Source organism: Ictalurus punctatus, chromosome 29, assembly GCF_001660625.3.
Source record: "Ictalurus punctatus breed USDA103 chromosome 29, Coco_2.0, whole genome shotgun sequence".
Lineage (NCBI taxonomy): Eukaryota > Metazoa > Chordata > Actinopteri > Siluriformes > Ictaluridae > Ictalurus > Ictalurus punctatus.
The window spans coordinates 4,772,413-4,798,442 of NC_030444.2; the positions used below are offsets into that span (position 1 = coordinate 4,772,413).

The 26,030-nt window shown below is 40.2% G+C and overlaps 2 protein-coding genes across 4 annotated transcripts in view; one reads left to right on the top strand and one right to left on the bottom strand.

Annotated features, from left to right (window-relative positions):
* fam184b (family with sequence similarity 184 member B) overlaps positions 1-26,030 on the top strand; it is a 67,192-nt gene that overhangs the window by 26,020 nt on the left and 15,142 nt on the right. For both annotated transcript variants that reach the window (XM_017461795.3, XM_047152200.2), the window contains exons 8-9: positions 8,709-8,918; positions 9,081-9,187. In XM_017461795.3, coding sequence (XP_017317284.1) covers positions 8,709-8,918; positions 9,081-9,187 — 317 coding nt within the window. The remainder of the gene's footprint in view (positions 1-8,708; positions 8,919-9,080; positions 9,188-26,030) is intronic.
* Positions 2,141-5,914, bottom strand: LOC128629457 (uncharacterized). 2 transcript variants are annotated; one of them, XM_053677639.1, is made up of 3 exons: positions 5,694-5,913; positions 2,474-3,161; positions 2,141-2,371 (listed from the first exon to the last, which is right to left on the bottom strand). In XM_053677639.1, the coding sequence occupies exons 2-3, from the start codon at positions 3,136-3,138 to the stop codon at positions 2,284-2,286; spliced, it is 753 nt and encodes a 250-aa protein (XP_053533614.1). In that variant the 5' UTR covers positions 3,139-3,161; positions 5,694-5,913; the 3' UTR covers positions 2,141-2,283. The 2 variants fall into 2 exon arrangements, with proteins under 2 accessions (XP_053533614.1, XP_053533613.1); XM_053677638.1 differs by having other exon boundaries at positions 2,141-3,161; positions 5,694-5,914.

A 26,030-nucleotide genomic window follows, 5' to 3' on the forward strand; every position in this document is an offset into this window, starting at 1 on the left:
CAACTTTACTAAGCTTCTGTCTGTCCTCTGGCTTCGCTGAAACATACAACTGTGTATCATCAGCATAACAGTGGAAGCTAATTCCATGTTTACGAATAATTTGACCTAGGGGTAGCATATATAAAGTAAAGAGCAGTGGGCCTAAAACAGAACCCTGTGGAACTCCAAAAGTAACCTCAGTACGCATGGAGAAATCACCATTTACATCTACGAACTGATAACGATCGGTCAGATAAGACCTGAGCCAGGAGAGGACTGTTCCCTTAATACCAACAACATTTTCTAATCTATCAAGTAGAATAGTGTGATCTATAGTATCAAAAGCTGCACTAAGGTCGAGTAACACAAGCAGCGAGACACAACCCTGATCGTAAGTCAGTAGAAGGTCATTTACTACTTTAACTAACGCTGTCTCTGTGCTATGATGAGGTCTAAATCCTGACTGATACATTTCATGAATGTTATTCCTATCTAAGTACGAGCATAACTGCTTTGCTACAACCTTTTCTAAAATCTTAGAGATGAAGGGGAGATTTGATATTGGTCTATAGTTGGACAATTGAGACGGGTCAAGATCAGGTTTTTTAATCAAGGGTTTAATAACTGCTAATTTAAGTGATTTAGGTACATAGCCAGTGCTTAGGGAAGAATTGATTATATTTAGAAGTGGTTCAATTACTCCTGGACAAATCTGTTTAAACAAACATGTAGGTACGGGATCTAGTATGCAAGTTGATGAATTGGCTGAAGAGATTAATGTAGCTAGTTCGGTCTCTCTAAGCGGAGCAAAACACTCTAAGCATTGATCTGATATTGCTACATTGTCATGCAATGGGTTTGTTACAGTACTGTCCAATTTTAATTTAATGGCCTGTATTTCACGTCTAATATTTTCAACCTTATCAATGAAAAATTTCATGAAATCTTCACTGCTATGTAATGATTGAGTGTTTCTCTCTGTAGTGGTTTTATTCCTAGTTAATTTTGCTACTGTGTTGAAAAGGAATCTAGAATTGTTTTTGTTGTCTCCTATTAAGGTGGAGAAATAGATTTTTCTAGCATCGCCAAGAGATTTCCTATATTTCAGTAGGCTCTCCTTCCATGCTGTTTGAAATATCACCAGTTTATTTGACGCCATTTACGTTCTAATTGTCGAGTTGTCTGTTTTAAGGTTCGCATTTGATCGTTATACCAGGGTGCTAATTTTTTCTCTCTAATTATTTTCCTTTTGAGTGGAGCCACTCTATCTAGCGTGTAGCGGAGTGTTGACTCCAAGCTTTCAGTCGCCTGATCGAGTTCTGTGTGATCTGACGGTGATCCAAATCTAATTGATGTTTCTGCAAGGTTATTTATGAAGCTCGGTGCAGTAGCTGATGTGTAGGTACGTTTTATGCGGTAGCGAGGCGAGGTGGAAATATTATGATCAATACGTATTATGAACGAGATAAGATAATGGTCTGAGACAACTTCAGACTGCGGAAAAATGATAATATTTTCTATACTTAGTCCGTATGTTAGTATGAGGTCAAGAGTGTGACCACCATTATGAGTAGGCCCGATTACGTTCTGATTAATCCCTACTGAATCTAAGATGGACACAACCGCTAATCTTAGAGGGTCTCCCAGGTTATCAAAATAAATATTAAAGTCTCCGACAATTAATGCTTTATCTACAGACACAACCAGGTTTGAGACAAAGTCTGCAAATTCACTAAGAAATTCAGTATATGGCCCTGGGGGTCTGTAAATAATAATTAGAGGAATTGACTTATTTTTTGTGGCTACATAACTTATACTGGTATAAAGAATTTCAAAAGAATTAAATTTATGCTTAGGTTTTTGTGTGATGACTAGATTTTTACTATGGATGAGTCCAACACCTCCTCCTCTACCAGTTGAACGAAGCTGATGTACATAACTGTATCCAGGAGGACTGGCTTCATTTAATGCTATGTACTCGTTTGGTTTAATCCAAGTTTTTGTTAAACACATTAAATTACATTCCTGATCAGTAATGATGTCGTTAACAATAAGAGCCTTAGACGCAAGAGATCTAATGTTTAATAGTCCTAGCCTCAGATCAAAAGTGCTGGCTGTGCATTCAATATGATTTAATTTTATGTTAATTAGGTTACGAAGATAGACTTTCCGAGATTTTCTATATATTTGTATAGCTCGGGGAACAGACACAGTCTCTATAGTATGTATTACCTTTGCCGGATTTTTAATTGAACGTTGATTATACTGAATGTTATTATTGGAAGATGTACTTACGGTAGGCAGTCACTTGGAGTGTAGCGCCTTGGAAATGTTGTCTGAAAGCAGTTCCGCTCCAAGGCTGCTGGGGTGCAGGCCATCAGGACGAAACAACCTAGGACGCTCCCAGAACAGATTCCAGTTATTGACAAACACCAGATTCTGCTCATTACACCAAGAGACTAACCAATCATTTAATGCTAGAAGTCTACTGAACTTTTCTGCTCCACGTCTGTATGTGGGAAGAGGTCCAGAGACGATGATCTTCGCCGTGGGTGATCTGCCTCGTACCGTCTCAATCAGGCTGGAGAAGTCCCTCTTCAGAACCTCCGTCTGCCGCAGCCTGGTGTCGTTCGTCCCCGCGTGCAGCACAACCGCTCCAATGCGCTCGTCCTTCTTCAGGATCCCGGATACCTGCGCAGCGACATCAAGGACACAAGCACCAGAAAAACAGTGTGTGCGCACCTTACCTTTAGATGAGGCTACACGGACGTTCCGCACAATGGAGTCCCCGAGGATCACAGCGTTGGGTCTGGTCTGGCGGAGAGGGGCGAAGCGGTTCCTGGTTGGAATCTCGAACACCGGAGGTGGAGAGGGTCCAGCCTGCGCCTTTCGCCGCTGGTTTACCCAAGGCCCGAGGTGTGTTGGCGCCGGCGTGACGGAGACCACGGCTGGGAAAGTCCTAGGTGCACGGTCCCTGCACAGAGAAACACACAGCGTAGAGGGGCTGGGAGTGGAAATACCACGCTGTGTGCTTACCTTGGATATGTGGGCAGAGGCACAAGATGTTTCCAGCGCAGTTTGTCGCTCCAGCAGCTGGGCCTGCTTGTCGAGTAGGCCGCGGATCTGCTTCTCCACATCCTCCAGTTCCAGCCGCACCATGTGAAGCTCGAGCGAGTCCTCATCTGCACTCAAAAACGGAGAGACAGCAGACATATTTGTTTTTTTGTTTTTAAACAGAACAGCGGTAAGTGAGAAATGTGAAACGTAAACAAGGCTAGCGGTAGGTGATGCTAGCGGGCTACGGGCTACAAGCTAGTCGCGGATGTTTGTAAAAAAAAAAAAAAAAAAACAGATAAATTTTGCGACAGCGCAACGTTACGATTGTTTTATCTAAAGTAGTGTCAGTTATATTTGTATAACGTAAGGTAAATAATTTTAAAGTATAGAGATTAGAAGAAATTAATGTAATAGCGTTAGCTCGAAGGGTGCTGCTTCCTCAGTGACACTTCAGGTTAATGAAACTAATGAAACTTCTGCCATGATATCTGTGATGAACCTCAAACATGGTCTCAGTGAGCACCCTCATGAGTTTTATAATTGCCTAAGGCACATATTTCCAAGGAAGAAATTCACCAGGCCTTGAAGAAGAACGAGGTTTTAAGTCTCTCTTCTAGTATAACCTCCACCCATGTGTGCTGAGCAAGGTTATTATACTTTTAAAAATATTGCTAGTTTTTATTTTTATTTCATTTTGTATTTTGGTTTTCAATTTCAGTTTTGTTTCAGTGGTGCATAAATAGGTTTGATTACGTTTTTATCTTTCAAAAATCATTACTTTTCATTTGTATTTAGTTTTAGTATTGTTTTAGTTTTTAATATCATGGTGATCATACTCAAACAAATTCCAAACTGGGCTCAGTTTTTTCCTACCTATTAACATTGGTAACAAAAGTGTGAATGGGTATGCTTCACAATATTTATTTATTTAATTATTATTATTTTTAAATCAGCTTTGTTATATCTGCGGTGACATTACATAATTTCCCTCTGCTTATCTATCTTTCTATCTGTCTACCCATCCATCCATCTGTCTATCTGTCTAATCTATCTATTGTCCACACACATTTATGATCAAATGATTGTTTCATTAAAACTATCTCCACAGGGCATAATAACACTCCAAATGAATGAACACTGTCACTGATTAAAACTTATACACATTGTTAATTGTGAGATTTTAACATGCTACTGTAGTGCACAGTGTGAACACGACGTCCAGTGTGAACAACCTTGTTGTTGATAATAATAGGAACTATTAAAATAAGATTTAGCTAACATAACACAAGGCAGTTTTTGCTAAGTTGTCACACTGATAGTTATGGCTAAATTTCAGTGAATTAGCTAGCTAGCTACAATATATGTGGAGTGTCCTTAGCTAGGTTTGTTTGTTTTTTTTACTGCCCCTCTCTGACCACCAATGCAAAATAGTCTGCTGGGCAGCGCTTCTCTTCATCTTCAACGCTACCTGTGCTCTCCTAGTCAAACAACAGTAATTTTTTAGTAGGTTTTTTTTAAAAGTATTTTTATCTGATTTGTTATTACAAACTAACAGTTGATTCAGAACACCAATAACGTTACAAAATAAATTACTTCTACAGCTGTTTCAGTTGATCATGGTATAAATATTGGGAGGCTTATAATTGCTAGTTCTGATTATTGGGGGGAAACTAATACACATTACTCTGCCATCTACTGGTCATTTATGATTTGGCAACATTGATGGATCCACTCCATTCAACCACTGTTCTTAGACCACCAAATTTTTATAATACGAAAAAAAAAGTTTTATTCCCTGAAATTCTATTTAGTTTTCATTCGTATTGCAGTTGGACATTATAAGTGCAGTTTAGTTTTGTTTTTTTCTAAACTCACATTTTATTTTTATTTCAGTTAACGAAAATGCCTTTTCACTGATAGTTGTAGTTTTCGTCATAGTTTTCGTTAACGATAATAACTTTGGTGTGGACACATTAGTCTTTTTACCTGACAGGGCAACCCATGCATGTGTGAAATCTGAAAAATGGCACAAATGGTTTTAGAACCTGAGATTTAACCTGGTGATACATGGGAAGAAAATCCCAGGGTATTCATCATTCTTAACACCAGAGGTTCTCATTTAGAGTTGGAAAGCTGTGATCCCCTTTGGTAATTGATCCCAGGAAATAGGCCCTCAAAACCGCTCTCCCAAAAACACTAATGGAGCAAGACGGTGGACGGACAGGCAAAACCAGTCCAGTCACAACAGTGTTAAATGATTACTACTCTCTTTTAAATGAAGCACATTCACTCATAGATAGTAGGCCAGAAAAGTGTAGTACAGGCAATAACGATCAGAAACACCAATGCCAGAATAGGCAAAGAAAATGAAGTGGCACAGCATAACTATGGTCAGAGATTCATAGTCTCTAGGACACAATAGCCAACATGTCCAAGTTCTAATGTCCAGAGACATTAGACACTGCAAGGAACATTGAAGCAGTGAAAAATATGGTCCAAAAACATTTACCAATAAAAGTCACTCAGGACCAACTAAGAAGTTCCCAATGCCATTCAAAATCAGATGTGAGATTGTTGAGGAAGGGATGTGGTTGAGCATCAACTGTGGATGGAGAGGAGTTGGGTTGAACCGGCAGGTAACGTGTGATGATTCTCACCTGTGGCACTTGCAATGAGCAGGCCAAGAGCCGACAGGCACTCCAGAAGCTGCTGCAGTTCAACACATCTCCAGCGGTGTCCCCTGCCACCATGTCAGATGTTGCGCTCATGAAGATGGCCTCCACAAATGATCCAGAAGCTTCCTGGAGCTGTCCGAGTATGCGGCTGCTGTGTGGAGACTCCTGGAGGAGGACTGAGCTCTGCGACTCCTCCCATTGCTTTTGGGCAAAGCCCAGCTGGCCACCCAGCAGCTGCCAGCACGGACACAGCTGCAGCATTCCAGCATAAAGAGGGTGGTACCGCAGCATATTGGCCAAATGCCCGAGGAGCATTGCCGGTGCTGCCGAGGTCAGCTGACTCTTCACCTATGTGTAGCATCTGTGAGACTCCTGTCACCGGTGGCTGATGGCAGAGGAGCACGACACGGAACAGATCATTGAGCTGTTTGTACTGGAACACTTCATCGCTCAACTCCCAACAGGAATGGCAGAGTGGGTCCAGTGCCACAGGCCTGCGTACCTCGACAAAGCTTTGCAACTGGCAGAGAATCATTGGCGGCAGTTCCTGGTCCAGGGGTCTCCCTTTTTCCTTGCTCTGGCTCTCTCGCTCCAACTCCTCTCCCAGTTTCAGATTCCCGGAACCAAGGTGCTGGGGCACCCAAAAACACCCCCTGAAACCTGGTGTCCTGCTCATTGTTTCTTCCCTCCGCTCCTTTACCTCTGATGTCTCCTCTAGCTTTCTCTTTCTCTACACAAGTAGGATATTCTGCGCCCACGGGGGGATAACGTGGGTTGGAAGGGATTCCACTAGCGGATTTCTCCTTGGGGCAGTCGTACAACGAGACCCTGAGGCACACTTTCAACCAAGTGACAGTAATTGATGGTCAGCAAATTCAGCCTACTGTTGCACTGTCCCACCCATTGCACTATCCCTCCCACCCATCCTTCAAATATTAAGGACTGGTCATATTGAGTGATGCTGGACACTCAAACAAAAGTAAAGACAACCCAGCTGTTGGTTCCAAAAAGGGAACTTCTATTCCATGCTGCTCATCATAATCCCTTGGCTGGGTATTTGGGCCAGAATAAAACACTAAACCGTCCAATGCCTTGTTTCTATTTGGCAGGCCTTCGTGGTGATGTTTGCAAGCGGTGTGCGGCATGTCATGATTGTCAGTTGATGAATCCGCCGACCACCCCAAAAGCAGCATTGCACCCATCCGTGGTCCTCTTTGAAAGAATTGGCATGGATCTTGTTGGGCCATTAGAAAGGTGCACATGAGGATATCACTTTGTCTCCTGGTGGATTATGCAACGTGACATCCAGAAGCCATGCATCTGTAGAATATCTCAGCATACCGAGGCACTCTTCTTGTTATCTCTTGAGTTGGGATCCCAAAAGAGATCATCACTGATCAGGGCACTACGTCCATGTCATGAACACTTTGTGAACTTTACTAATTATTAGGGATTAAATCAATTCGCACCCGTGTTTACCATCCACAGACGGATGAGCTGGTGGAATGCTTTAATCAAATGCTTAAAAATATGATTCGTAAGTTTGTTCACAACGCACACGATATTGGGATACGTGGCATGAACCGCTGTTGTTTGCAGTGTGATGGGTCCCACAAGCCTTCACAGGATTTCCCCCATTCGAAGTATTGTACAAGCTCAAGTCTTGTGGCGTTTTAGATGTCATTAGGAAAAATTTGGAGGAGGGACCTTCTAATAGCAAAAACAATATTCAGTACATTTTGGACCTGAGAGGAACACTCTACACCTTAGGCCACCTAATACCGGAGAATTTGTGTCAGGCCCAAAAAGGACAGCCCCAATTGTATGACAGGGGTACTCAGCTATGGGAATTTGCACCAGGAGATAAAGTACTTGTTTTGCTACTCACGTTGAGCTCTAAACTACTCGCAAAGTGTCAAGGACAATTTGAGGTCACACAGCAAATCGGATAAAGGATGACTGGATCGAGGCGATGCACTTCAAATATACCACTTCAATCTCCTAAACCCCAATTCATGGCCAGACACTCCTTGTCAATGGTGTTATATTAGTCTCTTGCACAGAGAGCTTGCGGCTGATGTACAGTATGGGACACTCTTCCCCCAACACCACCTAGGACAACATGGCCCCTGACCCTCTGTCCAACGCATCTGACTGCAAAACAAAAGGGAGAGAGAAGTCATGAGAATGTAAGATTGGTCCGACACAGAATGCAGATTTTAGCAGAGTAAAAGCCTGCTGGCACGGCTCTGTCCACTGGACCGGATCTGGGACTTCCTTTTTTAGACAGATCAGTCTGGTGACACCAGCAGGTTGGTGACATCAGAATACTTGGACACAAACCTATGATGTTAACCAGCCAGCCCCAGAAACTGTCTCACCTCCTTGTTGGTCTTGGGTCCCAGGCAGGCCGCAATCGCTGCTGTCTAATCAATTTGGGGATACTACCTGAACAGGTTGTTGCACTAAACCTGAATAGAAAACAGACAAAAGTAAGACATGAATAGTTTATTAAACATGAATACGTTATTAGCAGTGCATTGAGTTGCTATAGTGTACAAACACTTTCCTCTGCTGCATGCTGAAAAAATATTAATATCCTCTTGTGAAACTTGCTCCTACTGAACAGTCTGTATTCTTTATTTTATTTGACTGTATAATGTAATGATTTATAGTCCCACTATCTGGTGTCACCCAGAAGAGTCTGGTTCCATCATTGATTATCTAGATCTACAGCCAGATTTCTTTTAAGGCTGCTTTCTGACAATGTATGTTGTTAAAAATGCCATGCAAAAACAATTGAACTGAACTGAATAAACACAGTAAAAGAATCATGAATATAACATGCTCACAGTAAGTGGGATCCGAGTTGGGTCAATTTTGTTGGTATAGTGCTTTCACCAATGGACGTTGTCCCAAAGGAGCTTTACAGAAATGTGGTATATACATTGGCATGTGCACTGTCTGCCCTAAATATATCTATGGTTTCTTCTGCAGATACGTAAACTGGAGGAAGTGATCCAGGCAATGGAGAAGGAAAGAGAAAAAGTCAGAAGAAGAGAGGAGGAAAGAGAGCATGAGCAGGAAAGAGAAAGAGAGCAAGAGAAAGAGAAGGAAATGACTAGGCTGGAGCCTCTGTGCAAGTCTGAGTGTGAGAGACTAAATGAAGAACTGAAGAACACACAGCTAACCATACAGCAAATGCTGGTATGCATACACACACACACCAACATTTTCAAATAATGCTGTTGAGATAAAGTGATAGAGAGAGAGAGAGAGAATGCCAGCTGCATTCACACATGTAGCACCATACTACTTTTTTAATCCCTGAAACCCATCCATCTTGCAATGAACAAACTTGTCTTCCAGGTTGAGTTCGCTTTGGAGAAGGAACAACTGCAAGTTGAAATCTCCACTCTCCAACAAGAGAGAAAGGTACTACAGCAGTCAAGCCACAGTGTGGAGGAGAGAATAAGGTACATGTGGTCGTTAAAAGTCAACTTTACATTAGGCAAAAAAAAAAAAAAAAAAAAGAGTTTACCAGATCATTTGCTTTTTAAATGCACTTCATTCTGGACGTTTCTCCCCAATTCAAACCATACCAGCCATTTCAGAAAGTGTTTAAGTGTCTAACTTAACCAACAAGCTACAAAATACAGTGGATATAAAAAGTAAAAAAAAAAAACAACAACAAATTGCAGGTTTTTGTGATGTAAAAAATGAAAAAGATAAATAATTTTCCCACCTTTACTGTGGTATACAGTGGGGGAAATAAGTATTGGATGCATCAACATTTTTTACAGTAAAAATATTTCCAATGAGGTTATTCACATGAAATTTTCACCAGACATCAGTATTATGGTAAATGGTCTGCACTTATATAGTGCTTTTTTAAGCTTAGTGGTTCCAAAGCACTTTATACTGGTTCTCATTCACCCATTCACACACACACTCACACACACTTCAATAGTAGCAGAGCTGCCATGCAAGGCGCTAACTTGCCATCAGGAGCAACTTGGGGTTCAGTGCCCAAGGACACTTCAGTATGTGGAGTCATGTGGGCCGGGAATCAAACCACCAACCCTACAATTAGTGGACAACGCGCTCTACCACCTGAGCCACAGCCATCCCATTATTAATTATATTTAGATTTAATTAACCCGTATTAACTCAAGAAATCCCGAAATGTAAAGAATTCACAACATTAAAGTCCATAAATAAAGCTATGTGTAATAAAGTGGAATGATGCAGGAAAAAAGTATCGAACACGCTAAGAAAAAGCAGTTCTCCAAGGCAAGGTAAGACAAGGAACCAGTGGAGATCCCTAGTTATACCCCTTATCTGTGCAAATTAATATCAGCTGGGTTGTAAATTGATGGTCTATAAAAAGGCTTTTTTGTTATCAAGGTGTCAAACAAGAAACATCTCATGATGGGTAAAAGCAAAGAGCTCTCCCAAGACCTTCACATCCTTATTGTTGCGGAACATATTGATGGAATCGGATACAGACTTCAAAACTTCTGAATCTTTCAGTAAGCACCATTGGGCCATTATCCGCAAGTGGAAGCAACATCACTCCATCATCAACCGGCCACACACAGGAGCTCCTCACAAGATTTCTGACCAGGGAGTCAGAAGAATAGTCAGAAGAGTAGCCCAAGAGCCAAGGACCACTCGGAAAGAGCTCCAGAAACACTTGGAGGCGGTAGGTGCCATCGTCACAGAGAAAACAATAGACAATGCACTCCACTGCTCACGCTCACCCCACAAGACTCCATTACTAAAGAAAAGGCATGTCGAAGCTCGTTTAAAGTTTGCTACAACTCATTTGGACAAGTCTAAGAAATACTGGGAGTGTAGTCTGGTCAGATGAAAGCAACATTGAACTATTTGGCTGTCATACTACACACCATGTTTGGAGAAGAAATGTCGCTGCACATCACCCTAAAACACTATACCAACAGTGAAGTTTGGAGGTGGGAGCATCATGGTGTGGGGCTGTTTTTCATCACATGGTACTGGCAGACTTCATACAATTGAAGAAATGATGAATGGAGCCCTTTACCGGAAGATTCATGAGAAGAATGTGCTGCCATATTAAGTATTAAAGACATTTTCGTTAGCATGTTATTTATGGACTTTAATGTTGTGAATTCTTTATATTTCCAGATTTCTTGAATTAATACTGATGTCTGGTGAACATTTCATGTGAATAGCCTCATTGGAAATATTTACTGAAAAAAATGACGCGTTCAATACTTATTTCCTCCACTGTAGCAACCAACAGAAACAAATAGAAATGTTTTAGGAAAAACAGAAATAGAAAAAAAACTTGGAGTAATTTAGTTGCATAAGTGTGCATAATGGGGCATGTGACTGTGCTCAGAATGAACCAATCGCATTCCATCTCCTGTTCAAAAGTTGTTATCATACACCTGTTATCAATTAAGTGATTCTGATTAACACCAAATAAAAATCAGATGTTTCAGAAGGATTTTCTTGACAGCTTGGTTTCATCGGACTGCAGAAGCCATGGTGTGCGAACTGTTTACAAAGCATGTATGGGATCTCATTGTCGAAGGTACTGATCAGGAGAGGTGTACATGTATCATGGAACAAACGGAGAAATTAGGGTGCCATAGTGACATAATCAAGAATAGGACAAGATGATAACTTATCAGGGAGACCGCCAAGAGAATATCTGGCAAGTAGTCAAACCCCGCATATAACAGCAATCTCTTGTATTCTTCACATGTTTGGGCTATGGGGTAGGGTGGTTAGATGGAAGCCCTTTATCGCAAATAAAACATCCAAACCTGTCTAAACTATGCCACAACCAGGTGTTATTGTCTGATGAGACCACGGTAGAATTTTGGGGTATAATTCTAGATACATTTGGTACAAAAAGAAAACAGCTTATAACCCAAAGAACACCAAATCCATGGTGAAGGATGGTGGTGGTAGCAACATCATGCTATGGGGCTGATTCTCTTCAGCTGAGACAGGTTCTAGTCAAGTTAGAGGGAATCATGGATAGCTCCAAATACCAATCTACTCTCACCGGTCACTTTAACAGTAACACCTGTACACCTGCTTATTTATGCAGTTATCCAATCAGCCAATTACATGGCAAATTATTGTTCAAATCATCACAATGGGGAAAATGCGATCTTAGTCACTTTACCCATGGCATGGTTGTTGGTACAAGACGGGCTGGTTTGAGTATTTCAGAAACTGCTGATCTCCTGCGATTTTCACAGAGTGGTGCAGAATCAAAGAACATCATGTGTACGGAGGGTCTGCGGGCTGAAACACCTCGTTGCTGAGAGATTGGATGGAGAATAACCAGATTGGTCTGAGTTGGCAGGAAGTCTATAGTAACTCAAATAAGCACTCTTTACAACTGTGGTGAGCAGAAAAGCATCTCAGCAGGCACAAACATTGAACCTTGAGGTGGCTACAACAGCAGAAGAACACATTGGGTTCCACTCATGTCAGCCAAGAACAGGAACCTGAGGCTATCATGGGCAAAGGCTCACCCAAACTAGACAGTTGAAGATTAGGGAAAAAGCACCTTTTTCAGTCTTCAGCTGTCCAGTTTTCATGAGTGTGTGCCTTGTAAAAAGTGATTATTTGAGTTGCTTTATCCTTCCTGGCAGCTCGAACCAATTTTCTTCTGAGCTCTCTTATCAAAAAGGTGTCGCTCATTCTAGGGACTGTTGTGTGTGTGAAATTGATGAGCAGGATATGAAATACTCATCCCAGCCCTTCTGGTATTAATATTCATGCCACAATCAAAGTCACAGACGTCACACTTTTTCTTCATTCTGATGTTTAATGTGAACATTAAAGGACCTGTATGTGCATTATTTCTTTTGCACTGCACTACTCCCATATGATTGTGGCTCATTAGATAATTGCATTAATGTACAGGTGTTCCTAATGTAGTGGACGGTGTGTGTATTTTTGCGCAAAACCTGCAGGCCTCTGTTAGACAACTGAAGACCCTGACAATTTTCACCTACCTCTACCAGCATGATAATGAGCCAAAGCACAAAAACAACTCAACAAAATAATTGCTTCAGAAGAAGAAGATCAGAAGGTTTGGAATAACCCAGTCAGAGCCTAGATCTAAATCCTATCAAAAACCATTGGAATGACTTGAAGAGGGCTGTACACAGTCTCACAGTTTGATAGATTTTTGCAAAGAAGAACGGACTAAAATGACCAAATCAAGATGTGCTAGGTTGGTAGACCCAAAAAGTGTTAGATTACAAGCAAAAGGTGATTTAACAATGTATTAGCTAAGGGGTGTAAACACTTATGCAACCAGGCTATTATAAGTTCTTTTTCTTTTTACAGTGTATATATATATATCCAAATGTATGTGGACACTTGATGTAGACAGCTGACCTCCCCATACTTATTATAAGATTCAGATCTGGACTTTTATATGGACACTGTAGCACACTGACCTTTTCATTTTTAGCCACTCTTGCATTGTTTTTGTCCTGTGTTTTGGACCATTGTCTTTGGGACCATTGTCCTGAAAGATGAAGTGTCTCCCAAGCTTTTTTTTGGCAGACTGAAGCAGGTTCTCTTGTAATATTCCCCTGTATTTTGCACATTCTCTCTTCAATTTTGACAAGATACCGAGGTTCTGAGGATGAAGAATGTATTTATCATTTTTATTCAGACAAATAGTATAAATTCCAGGGGGGTTGAATGCAAGCCACTGTATGCCTTTCTAATTTTGTTCTTTCTGTTCTATTTTAGCCTGTCTAATTTGCTACCAAAGTTGCTGGCTATCTAAATAGTGGAATAGTAGGCACACTGTAGTGTTGAAATATTCTTCTGGGGAGATCACTGCAGTGAAATCAATTATGTGGCTCGCATGCTGACTCAATTTTAAGTTGCTTTTGATAAAATCGTCTGAAAAATACAACCCCACTTCAGAAAAAGTTGGGACAGTATGAGAAATGCAAAAAGAACAAACAAAAGAGTCAGTTGAAAATTCAGTTCACCTTGTACTATATTGAAAACACATTATTAACACATTATTTGATGTTTTACTTTGTCAATTAAATTTATTTTTTAAATATATATATATATTTATAATATATCATTTCAAATCTGATGACTGAAACACACTCCAAAAAAGTTGGGACAGTTGATTGTTTACCACTGTGTAACATCACCTTTTCTTTTAATAACACTTATTAAGTGTTTGGGTGCTGAGTGAAGACCCCAGTTGGTTAAGTTTAGTGAAATTTTCCCCCATTCATCCATTATGCTTTTGTTCAGCTGCACAACTGTACAGGGCCTTCGTTGCCTTATTTTGCGTTTCATAATGCGCCACACATTCTCAATCTGAGACAGGTCAGGACTGCAGGCAGGCCATGCAGGCACCCACACTCTGCTTACACAACCATGCACTTGTAATCCGGGCAGAATGTGGTTTGGCGTTGTCCTGCTCTGGATGGCAGCGTATGTTGCTCCAAAATGTGTACATATCTTTCTGCATTAATGGTGCCCTCACAGATGTGAAAGTTACCCATGCCATGGGCACTGACACACCCACATACCATGACAGACACTGGCTTTTGGACCTGACACTGATAATAGCTTGGATGATCCTCTTCCTCTTTGGCCCAGAGAACATGACGGCTGTTTTGTCCAAAAACTATTTGACATGTCGACTCGTCGGACCACAGAACGCGATTCCACTGCACTATTGTCCATCTCAGATGAGACTGAGCCCAGAGAAGTCGGCGGTTCTTCTGGACAGTGTTGATGTATGGCTTCTGCTTTGCACAGTAAAGCCTTAACTTGCATCTGTGGATGTAGCGGCGAATGGTGTTGACTGACAAAGGTTTACCAAAATATTCCTGAGCCCCTGTCAGGATATCCATTACAAACTCATGACAGTTTTTCAGACAGTGACATCTGATATCAGAGATCGTGCATAAATGGTTTTCGGCCTTGCACTTTACGCACCGAGATTTGACCGGATTCCTTGAATATTTTAATTATATTGTACATTGTAGAAGGTGAAATGCCCAAAAAGTCTTTGGGGAATGTTTCTGGATTATTCGCTGACGCATCTGTTGACTGGCAAGCCTCGACCCATCCTTGCTCTTGAAGGACTAAGCCTTTTTAGGAGGTTCCTTATATACTATGATTAGACGATTGCCTCACCTGTTTCACATCACCTTCGTATTTCAAGTTGTCACATTGCTGTTAGTCCTGAATTGCCCCGTCCCAACTTTTTTGGAACATGTTGCAAGCATCAATTTCAAAATAAACTGTTATATTCAAAAACTATGCAGTTGATTAGGTAAAACATCAAATATCTTGTTTTTATGTTTTTTGTTTAAATACAAGTCACATTTACTAATCACTCCTCTTTGTTTTATTAGCATTTTCCATACTGTCCCAATGTTTTCGGAATTGGAGCTGTAAATATGAAAATTCCTATAACTTTACAGATATTTAAGGCTCACGCGTTTCATTCTGCCACTTTAGACGAAACATAATTTCTTCTAAAACAACTTCGACATATTGAGGATTGCACACACACACACATATAGTAAGGATTGTAGCAATAGAGAAATATATGGTAGGTCTTTTATTTTTTTGCTTTTTAGTTTAATCACAGACAAGGTTTTCTTCTAGCAGGCTTCTGCAGGGGATCAGGGTTGCAATAGATATCTAAGCTAGGTTAGCAGGTGCAAGAAGTGCCTGCTGCCTTTTGTGTTCTTGGGTGCCAAATGTTTTAAAAAGTTTTGACAGGTGCAGTCTTATTATCTGTACTTTATCTTATAAAGTTCTTCATCCACTGAAGCAAAGCAAAATTTTGAACACTGACACAATGAGCTTCTTTGACAAATGTATAGTCTCTAGATTATAATCAGAGAATATATAATCAGAGCAAAGTGGCACAACAGATAAGCGTCACCAGGAGATCGTAAGTTCTCTGAAACTCCTGACAGTGCCAGAGCCATTGATGGCTGGGAGTCTCTGGGTAGGAGCGATGGCATTACTCTCTCCCCATCAATCAGAGTGACACTAGTCAGTCGTCGGCATCCATGAGCTCATGTATGCACTGTGTTGTAGCCTGAGCAGGAGTTTGAAAAGATGTGGTGGCTGGCTTCACAGGTGTGGGAGGAAGCATGTGACATACAGGTCTTCACTCTCTTCATTTCATAGCTGGTACATGATGGGGTAAGCTAGCTAGTGTTTAGGAATTGGCAAATAATGGAACTGTGAGAAAATGGGCATTAAAAAAAGGTCTTTAAAGCTTTGTGGTGAGTAAGAGTGATTGGTCACTGTCATTCAAATGGCATTTTCCTCTGAAAGTAAGAAATTCATGGACATGTATAGTCATGAAACGGAAAGCTAGAAGCAAATACATCTGATCCACACAAGCTCCATAACTTTTCCCTTTTCAACCTTTACCATACTCCCTCAATGCTGATGACTTTGTCACCTTCTATGATGAGAAGATTGCACAATCACTCTTGCCATTCTATGTCCTTAGCACATTTTTAACCTCACTATATTTTTCTCATCTTTCTACAGAAGAGATTCTCTAAATTCTCTTGACTAGCAATCCTAACACTGGCCCCTTGGATCCCATCCTATGCACAATGCTCCAGACCATCTTGTACAACCGATAGTCCGATAGCCAGTTATTTTAAAAATGCCAACATGTGTTTTGAAATTTTGAAATATTACATATGATTCTAGGGGCTTGAGCCTATATATTTTTTATGTAGTACTAAAATATGGGTAGCAATTTGATAGTTAAGTTTAATTTTGGCTTATTAAACTTAATGATGATGAATGCAATGATTATGATGGTGATGATGATGATGATGATGATGATGATGATGATGATGATTATATTTGCAATTATTTCCTTTTCCTCATTTTTTCCCCAATTTAGTATTGAATTCCCACTAGCTAAAACTTCCCATCACATGACAGCCCCCAACCTTAAAGGCAAATACATGCGTTCTCCGAGACATGTAATGTCAGCCAACTGCATCTTTTCAAACTGCTGCCCATGCAGTGTAACAGGGCACCATAACACACTCTGAGGAAAGTGCTAACTGCCTCTATTTGCATACATGATTGACAGGAGAGAGAGTATGACACCCCCCCCAAATAGCATGGCCAGTTTTGTTCCCTTGTCACCTAGCCACAGATGGCTGTGGCATTGTTGGGAATTTGATCTCACAATCTCTGAAATACAGGCCAAACAGTTTTCTGTTGCTCACAGTTTTGTATTAGATTATATTATTGAATAAACAATAATGGCAAATTATATTTATTTCAGCCGTTCTCATTTAGAAGCCAGATTTAAGCAGATTAATAGATTGTTTGTTGAATAATTCACAGGAATAATAGGCTATTAAAATTAATTTTTAGCAGCCATAATCATAAACGACTCCATAAAATCTGGTCATGTATCAACTGCCTTCATGACAGAGTTATACTTATTGTAAAAGCCCGACTAGATACCTCAGACATCTGCAGATACCAGCCAGTATCACTTCTTTCCTTTCTTTCTTAAATTCTTGAATGGTTGTATACAATGATATGTTTCTCTTTCTTACCCAGAGCACACTCCATTATCCTAACAAGTCTGGCTTCAAAGCAGCACAGACACAGCTCTTGTATCAGCTCTTGTAGCTGTTACTGTCATCCGTACTCCGTGATTTTTCAGCAACATTCGACATTGTCCATCACAAGTCTCTCCTGCCCAACCTCATGAGCCTTAGAAACAGTGGCCCTACATAGCAGTGGTTTGCTTCAACCTGGTGGGACAGCCGTATGAGATGACATGGTAAGAAGAGCACTGCAAACTCTCCGTTGGTGTCCTACATGGCTCAGTACTAGGTCATCTTCAATTCAACCATTATATCCACTCTCTCACTGAGGTATTACTCTAACATAGTTTAATATCCTCACATCCTCTTAAACCACTACTATGCTGATGACACCCAACTCTTCCTTTCGTTCCTTAGACAGTCATATTTCTTCATGGATTTCATGACAGAGATCACATCATGCTGAAACTAAATCCCAGCAAGACTGAGCTGCTGGAGATGCATTTCCCTGGAAATGCATCCCTATATCAAATACTTGTGATGGGATTACACCATCTGGCTATCCTCTTCACAGTGCTAACCTGAATCATTCATGCAGCTCTATCATTTACAACATAAGGATCCGGCCATTTCTACCTACGGAGGCCACTCAGGTGTTTGTTGACATTTTGAGATTGGACTACTGCAACTCGCTCCTGGCAAGTCATCCACTGCATGCTTTGCAACTGGTCCAGAATGCAGCTGCATGACTTGTTTTCAATCTCTTAAAGTTCTCCCACATCAGCCTACTTCTCCATTCTCAACTTCACTGTTATCTTCACTGTTATCTTGTAGCTCCCTGCATCAGATTCAAAAGACTGATACTTGCCTACAGAAACTAAAATCATGCCAGCCTGCATCTACAGTGGTGCTTGAAAGTTTGTGAACCCTTTAGTATTTTCTATATATCTGCATAAATATAACCTAAACGTCTTCATTTTCACACAGTTCTAAAAATAGATAAAGAGAATCCAATTAAACAAATGAGACAAAAATATTATACTTGGTCATTTATTTATTGAGGAAAATGATCCATTATTACATATCTGTGAGTGGCAAAAGTATGTGACCCCCTAGGATTAGCAGTTAATTGAAGGTGAAATTAGAGTCAGGTGTTTTCCACCAAAGGGATGACAATCTGGTGTATCAAAGTCTGATCGTCACAACACATGTTTGTGGAAGTGTATCATGGCATGAACAAAGGAGATTTCTGAGGACCTCAGAAAAAGAGTTGTTGATACTTATCAGGATGGAAAATGTTACAAAATCATCTTTAAAGAGTTTGGACTCCACCAATCTACACTCAGATAGATTGTGTACAAATGGCAGAAATTAAAGACCGTTGTTACCCTCCGAAGGAGTGGTCAACCAACAAAGATCACTCCAAGAGCAAGACGTGTAATAGACCACGAGGTCACAAAGGAGCCAGGGTAACTTCTAAGGAATTAAAGACCTCTCTCACATTGGCTAATGTTAATGTTCATGAGTCCACCATCAGGAGAACACTGAACAACAACGGTGTGCATGACAAGGTTACAAGAAGAAAACCACTGCTCTCCAAAAAGAACATTGCTGCTCGTCTGCAGTTTGCTAAAGATCATGTGGACAAGCCAGAAGTGTAATGGAAAATTGTTTTGTTGATATATGAGACTAAAATATAATTTTGGGTTTAAATGAGAAGCGTTATGTTTGGAGAAAGGAAAACACTGCATTCCAGCATAAGAACCTTCTCCTATCTGTGAAACATGGTGGTGGTAGTATCATGATTTGGGCCTGTTTCTGCTGCATCTGGGCCAGGACGACTAGCCATCATTGAAGGAACAATGAATTCTGAATTATACCAGCAAATTCTAATGGAAAATTCAGGACATCTGTCCATGAACTGAATGTCAAGGTAGGCCATGCAGCAAGACAATGACTCTAAGAACACAAGTCATTCTACCAAAGATGTGGTTATGGTTAAAATGGTTAAAGAAGAGTACAGTTAATGTTTTTGGAATGGCCAAGTCAAAGTCCTGACCTTAATTCAATAGAAATGTTGTGGAAGGACCTAAAGCAAGCAGTTCATATTAGAAACCCACCAACATCCCAGAGTTGAAGCTGTTCTGTACTGAGGAACGGGCTGAAATTCCTTCACGTCGATGGATATGTTTAGTTGCAGTTACTGCTGCACAAGATATTTACACCAGATATTGAAAACAAAGGTTCACATACTTTTGCCACTCACAGATAATTTTCCTCAATAAATAAATGACCAAGTATAATATTTTTCTTGCATTTGTTAACTAGGTTATCTTTATATACTTTTAGGACTTGAGTGAAAATCCGATGATGTTTTCAGTCATATTTGTGTAGAAATATGGAAAATTCTAAAGGTTTCACAAACTTTCAAGCACTACTGTACATGAAGGCACTTATCAGACCCCACGCGGTACCATGTTACATTTGAGCATCAAACATAGCTCAACTGGACCCACCATCAAGAAAGATATGCACTTCTTCTCTCTTCTGTCTTGGCACCCAGGTGGTGTATTGAATTTCCAAAGGCTCTCAGAACGGCCCTGGCTATCTTCAAATGAGTACTGAAGACACACTTCTTCACAAAGCACTAGATTGGTGTAATGATCACTAATTTAAAAAAATCCCTTGACTTCTGTGTTTTCTTCCTGTATTAACTTCTCTTTAACAGTGTTTTACCTTGAACTATTATAATGATATGTTTCTTTTGGAGACTATTAAGTATTTCTATAAGTCAGTCTGTATAACAGTAAATGAAAGTACCCATCTCCCTGGCATCTTTATCTGACATTGGCTCTGAATGTTGCATGTCTTTCTCCACATTTTAGCTTGTTTGCTATGTGCTAAGGTTTGGGGTTGTTTTTTTCTCTAACTGATATAATTAGTTAATTGGAAATTGTTGTTTTAGCTGTGTTTCTATTCAGTCGTGTGTGTGTGTGTGTGTGTGTGTGTGTGTGTGTGTGTGTGTGTGTGTGTGTGTGTGAGACAGAGAGAGAGAGATGTATAAAGTTGTTTTTTTTTCTCAGTTGTGTCTTAATTCAATTTAAGAACTCATTTGCTTTAAATATAGGCATAGGAAAACAGCAGCTGCTAACCACTGTGACACATTAATGCATTCACCACATTAAAAGGGGGGTGATTCAATTGTGAGCCAATGCAAGTCTGCAGACAGCAGACACTCTCTTTATGTTTAATCAATTTTCAAAAGATCTTGTCGCATCTTAAAAAAATATTTAAAACATTTGCTGATAACTTTAGCTGAGTTAGATAAGATTAAAAGCCCAGATAGCAGATATGTATATGCTTTGCCATGGTGTGTGTAGTTTAGATGTCAATGACATTGCATGCAGCTTGTTTGCTAATTGGCACCCTGTTCTTTTTCTGTCATTAGTAATATTTTTACTTGTGTAGACTAATAGCCATTCTGATGGAGAACATTATAACATTAGACGTGCACATCCAGAAGGTAGATAGGACTAGTGAGAGTCCTCACAGAGGGAGAATGGTTGGCAACTCCAAGGTTGGCAACAAGCCTTGGTTTTGCAGCATAGTCGCAAAACCCAGGCTCAAGCTAAGACATCCCCACGGAAGCACTATTTCTCTCCGCTTAAACGTGTCCAAAAGGTTTGCCTGACTCAATGAGCAGACACCTGAGAAGCCTGTTGATATTGCTCTGATTTTAAGCGGCACCAGTAGCTATGTATACCCGGAGCCAGGGTACTGAACATGCAGGTAATCTTGGGCAAGCGCAGCTCTCATTTCATGTAACATGTTTCTTAGTACAGGCATAGTTCATTGGTAATAGTCTACTAGGTGTCTTGAGGTGTCACCCAGGTACAATCCTTATTGTGACTATTTAAAAAAAAAATTAAAATAAAGAAATCTCAGAAATTTGTTTCTGCACAATATTACATGTAACACACTTATTGTAAATAAAATAAGTTATCAAGAATTTAATGTACTTTACTAAGATTTGGGTCAGATTAAATGAGCATCTAGCTTTGAATGAGGCTCTCTCTCTCTCTCTCTCTCTATATATATATATATATATATATATATATATATATATATATATATATATATATATATATATATATATATATATATATAAAATATATATATATATATATATATATATATATATATATATATATATATATATATATATATATATATATATATATATATATCCCTCATCTAACTGGCTATGGAGGAGGTGTCACAACTATGTATAATCATATTCTAGGCATTACCCAAAAATTCGGATACAAACTTAACTAATTTGAAGTACATTTATTAATATAACTGATACAGCCAAAAATACTGCTCAATCATTTCCACTAATTAGTATTTCCAGGCCAACAGTGTGCTATTAGGAATTTCTAAAGCAATTTGCAGACTTCCTCTTGAATCCATTGGGTTTATTTTGATAGTAGATATTAGTCTCAGAATATAACAGGGCCCTCTCATTATAGTAGATTTATCCTTGATTCAATTACATTTTTCATAGATATTTTGGCAGCTGAGCTACCTACAAGATTCTTTTTTACTCGTTCACTGCAACAAAGACACTTGAAAAGGCTTTTTTGTCAGTAAGATGGTATTAATGGTATTGACTCCTAAGATGGCATTTTCTAACTTGCCACACAGACTGCCAAATGAGGCTATGGAATCCAATAGTCTAGGGATTGAACCAGCACCTGAATGGCTTCTGTGGATAGAAATGTCCGGATCCTCCTAATGTTGTAGAGAAGAAACCATGTGCGAGTCAGTTTTGCAATGTGAGGCCAGAAGGACAGTGGTTGTCTATAATTACCCCAAGGTTGTGTGACAGATGGTGAGATCTGAGAGTTGTCCAGGGAGATAAAAAAGAACTTAACAGGGGGATACGTCCTCAGGGTTTAGAGAAGCTCCACTTTGCTGGAATTTAGTTTCAGCTGTTGAGCTGCTATCCATGACAAGATGTCTGCCAGACATGCTGAGATCTGTGCAGAAACATAAGTGTCTGGGGGAGGAAAGGACAGGATGAGTTGAGTGTCATCAATATAGCAGTGATATTAAAACCCGTGTGAGAGGGGGTATAGAGAGAGAACAGAAGAAGTAACAGCACCCAGTCTTGTGGGACATGATGGAGCAGATATGGATCCTCTCCATGTCACCTGATATGACCATCCCTCTAGGTAAGAAGCAAAACATTGCCATGCTGTTTCCAGAATTCCAAGACTCATGAGGATGGAAAAGAGTCCTGTGATTGATTGTGTTGAAGGCTGCTGAAAGGTCGAGGAAGATGAGGACTGATGGCAGTTTGGCCGATCTAGCGGCAGATCTATGAATCTTCTCTGTAACAGCTGTTCTATGAAACTTCTCAGTAATGGCCACAAGGGCAGTTTCTGTGGAGTGTCTGGAGATGGTCTGTAAACATTCACTGTGAACAGTCAAAGTCAGTTGAATTCAATGCTGCCCAAATTGAAGAAAACAAGAAAATTTTCAGAACAAAAATATTGCAACTCATCATCCAATTTGTAGTGAGGACTGTAAGTGCACCGCATGGAGTAGACGTATTTTTGTGAGCTCCCCTTCATTCTTTGAAATTAAATTTGAAATGTTTTTGAGCACGTTCACCTCACACCTCCAGGGTCAGGGGTTCGATTCCCGCCGTGGCCCTGTGTGTGCGGAGTTTGCATGTTCTCCCTGTGCTGCGGGGGTTTCCTCCGGGTACTCCGGTTTCCTCCCCCAGTCCAAAGACATGCATGGTAGGCTGATTGGCATGTCCAAAGTGTCAGTAGTGTAAGAATGGATGTGTGAATGTGTTTGAGATTGTGCCCTGCAATGGATTGGCACCCTGTCCAGGGTGTACCCCGCCTTGTGCCCGCTGCTTCCTGGGATAGGCTCCAGGTTTCCCTGTGAGCCTGAAGAAGAATCAGCCTTATAGAAGATGGGTGGATGGATGTTGTTTTTGTTTTTGTTTTTGTTAAATTACAGTTTGCAGCGGTATTTGCAGTTTTTGGAATCCCTGCCTCTTTTTTCATAAAATGACTAAACCAAAAAAGGCTGAAAAATCATCAGACGAATCAAAAGAAAAATTGCTGTGTGAAAACATGCTGGGTGCTAGCAAGGCTATCTTGCTAATTTCAGAGACTAATCTGGTATTTCTGACATCCTCTCTTCTATATATGAAACGAGCTGCAAGCTAAATGACTGATTCAGCAGACTGGAGTTCACTCTACAGGCCACACGGACTACAATCAGTGATTATGGCAGTTGGGTTGCTGATGTTGAGCTAGCCAAAAATGCTTACCTGAAAACATGGAAAAAGTTCGACCAGTGGAGTTCCTTTTTAAGTTTTTTTTTTTTTTTTTTCCAGATTTGCTAGGCACCAAGAACTTTCATAAACCCATAGACACTGAACACGCTCTACACATTGGGGACAACCACCAAGAAGGCTCTGCCCACCCATGAGTAATGATTGCCAGGATCCATTACTGTCAATTGAGGGAAAAGATTCTGCTGCTGGCTTAATAGTCTCCCCTAACCTTTGGTGGAAAGGCAATTCATTTTTTTCCCTGATATTCCAGGAGAGGTAAGGCAGCAAAAACATTTTGATGATACACAAAAGAAACCGAAGGATGCTGGGGCCACCTGTGGATTTCTCCCTGCTCTTCACCGTGCCACTCATAACACTACCAAGTTGTTTAACTTACTGCAGGAGACTGACACATTATCTGGACAGTTAGAAACTGACATCAAACTCCTGAACTGACACAGTGGGATTTTATCACAGCGGACGATTTTGGGAAGGGTGTAGTTTTTCTGTTACTGACCTTCATTTTTACATTGCATAATGCATGCGTTGTGCTTTATGCGATGTGATCCTGGATTTCTGGTTATCCGTTCATGCCCAGATATTGATTAATACTTTGAGTTGTTTGGTGTAATGCTATTTTGTAATAGTAGTCAGTACTGCTTTAGCTCTGTGTGCTTTATGGCTTCAGACTCTCTTTTGTTTATGAAGGGATACTTTTACCTGCTTGGGTAGTTTGCTGTTTTTCAAGCGCATCAGTTTTTCTTTGTTTTTTTTTTTTTGTTTTTTTGGGGTGGGGGGGGGGGGGGGGTTGGTTCAGGGTGCATTGTGCAAACTTCTGCTTGCAGGGCAAAATCTGTGTTTTTAATCACAGATGGTTCGGTCGCTGCAGTTAAACAGCTGTGGTGTCACTTTCACAAGCTGTAACATATGTAGTATGCGTCACCTGGTAAAACGTGTTAAATTATTCTCTCATCTGAAATCCCTTTCACTGGTCATTGTATTTTTACAGGAGACATTAGGCCATCTCAGTCAGCCAGATTATGGTGCAGATATTTCAATCCACATTGTCTAGTAAAGCTTGTGGAGTGGCTATAATTATCAAAAAGACAATGCCATTGGAAAAATCTTCACTATAACTGATCATCATATGCTTTATACACCAATCAGCCAGAACATTAAAACCACTGTGAATAACCTCATTAAAATGGCACCTGTCAAGGGGTGGAATATATTAGGCAGAAAGTGAACAGTCAGTTCTCAAAGTTAATGTATTGGAAGCAGGAAAAATGGGCAACTTTGACATGGGCCAAATTGTGATGGCTAGACAACTGGGTCAGAGCCTCTCCAAAATGGCAGGTTTTGTTTGGGTTTAAAGAGTTTACTGGTGTCATAACTTATTGATGCTATTTGGTTATTTCGTTTGCGATTCAACCAGTGATTGATTCATAGGATAGAACATTTTTGGTTTAGACTTCTAGTAGGTCGTAAAAGCTTTAGGTTATACAATCATATATGGCTATGAAGCTATTTATGAAAAATGATATGAACTGAAATGCTGTTTTTTTGTGAAGAGCAATTTGAAGGTTACAAAATAAATGATACTGAAGGTCGCTTGGATAATGGTAATATTTGAGATAAAAAGTGACAAATATATTTTATGGAATATTTATTATCAAACTGCAGATAGATTAGGTTCCACTTTTTTCAGGCTCACCAAAACTGGACAGCTAAAGACTGGAAAAACGTAGCCTGGTCTGATGAATCTCCATTTCTGCTGATTCACACAGATGGTAAGGTCAGAATTTGGCATCAACAGCATGAATCCATGGACCCAACCTGCCCTGTATCAACAGCCCAGTCTGGTGGAGGTGGTGTAATGGTGTGTGGAAAGTTTTCTTGGCTAACTTTGAGCTTGATAATACCAATCAATCTTTATTTGAATGCCACGGCCTATTTGAGTTGTTGCTGACCATGTGCATCCCTTCATGGCCATAATATACCTGTTTTCTAATGGCTACTTCCAGCACGATAACGCACCATGTCACAAAGCAAAAGTTGTTTCAAACTGGTTTCATGAACATGATAATGAGTTCAGTGTTCTTCAGCGGCCTTCCCAATCACTGGATCTGAATCCAATAGAACAGCTTTGGGATGTGGTAGCCAGGATATTTGCAGCATGAAAGTACATTTGAAAAATCATATCAACATGGACCAGAATCTCAAAGGAATGTTTCCAACATCTTGTGGATTCCGTGCCATGTTTTCAGAGCAAAGGGAGGCCCTACTCAGTATTAGTACAGTGTTCCCAAAAGTAAGAATATTTATTAATAAAAATCTATGTAT

Bases quoted from the DNA above. Each gene is read 5' to 3' on its own strand.
- LOC128629457 (XM_053677638.1), bottom strand. From the start codon at position 3,138: ATGGTGCGGCTGGAACTGGAGGATGTGGAGAAGCAGATCCGCGGCCTA.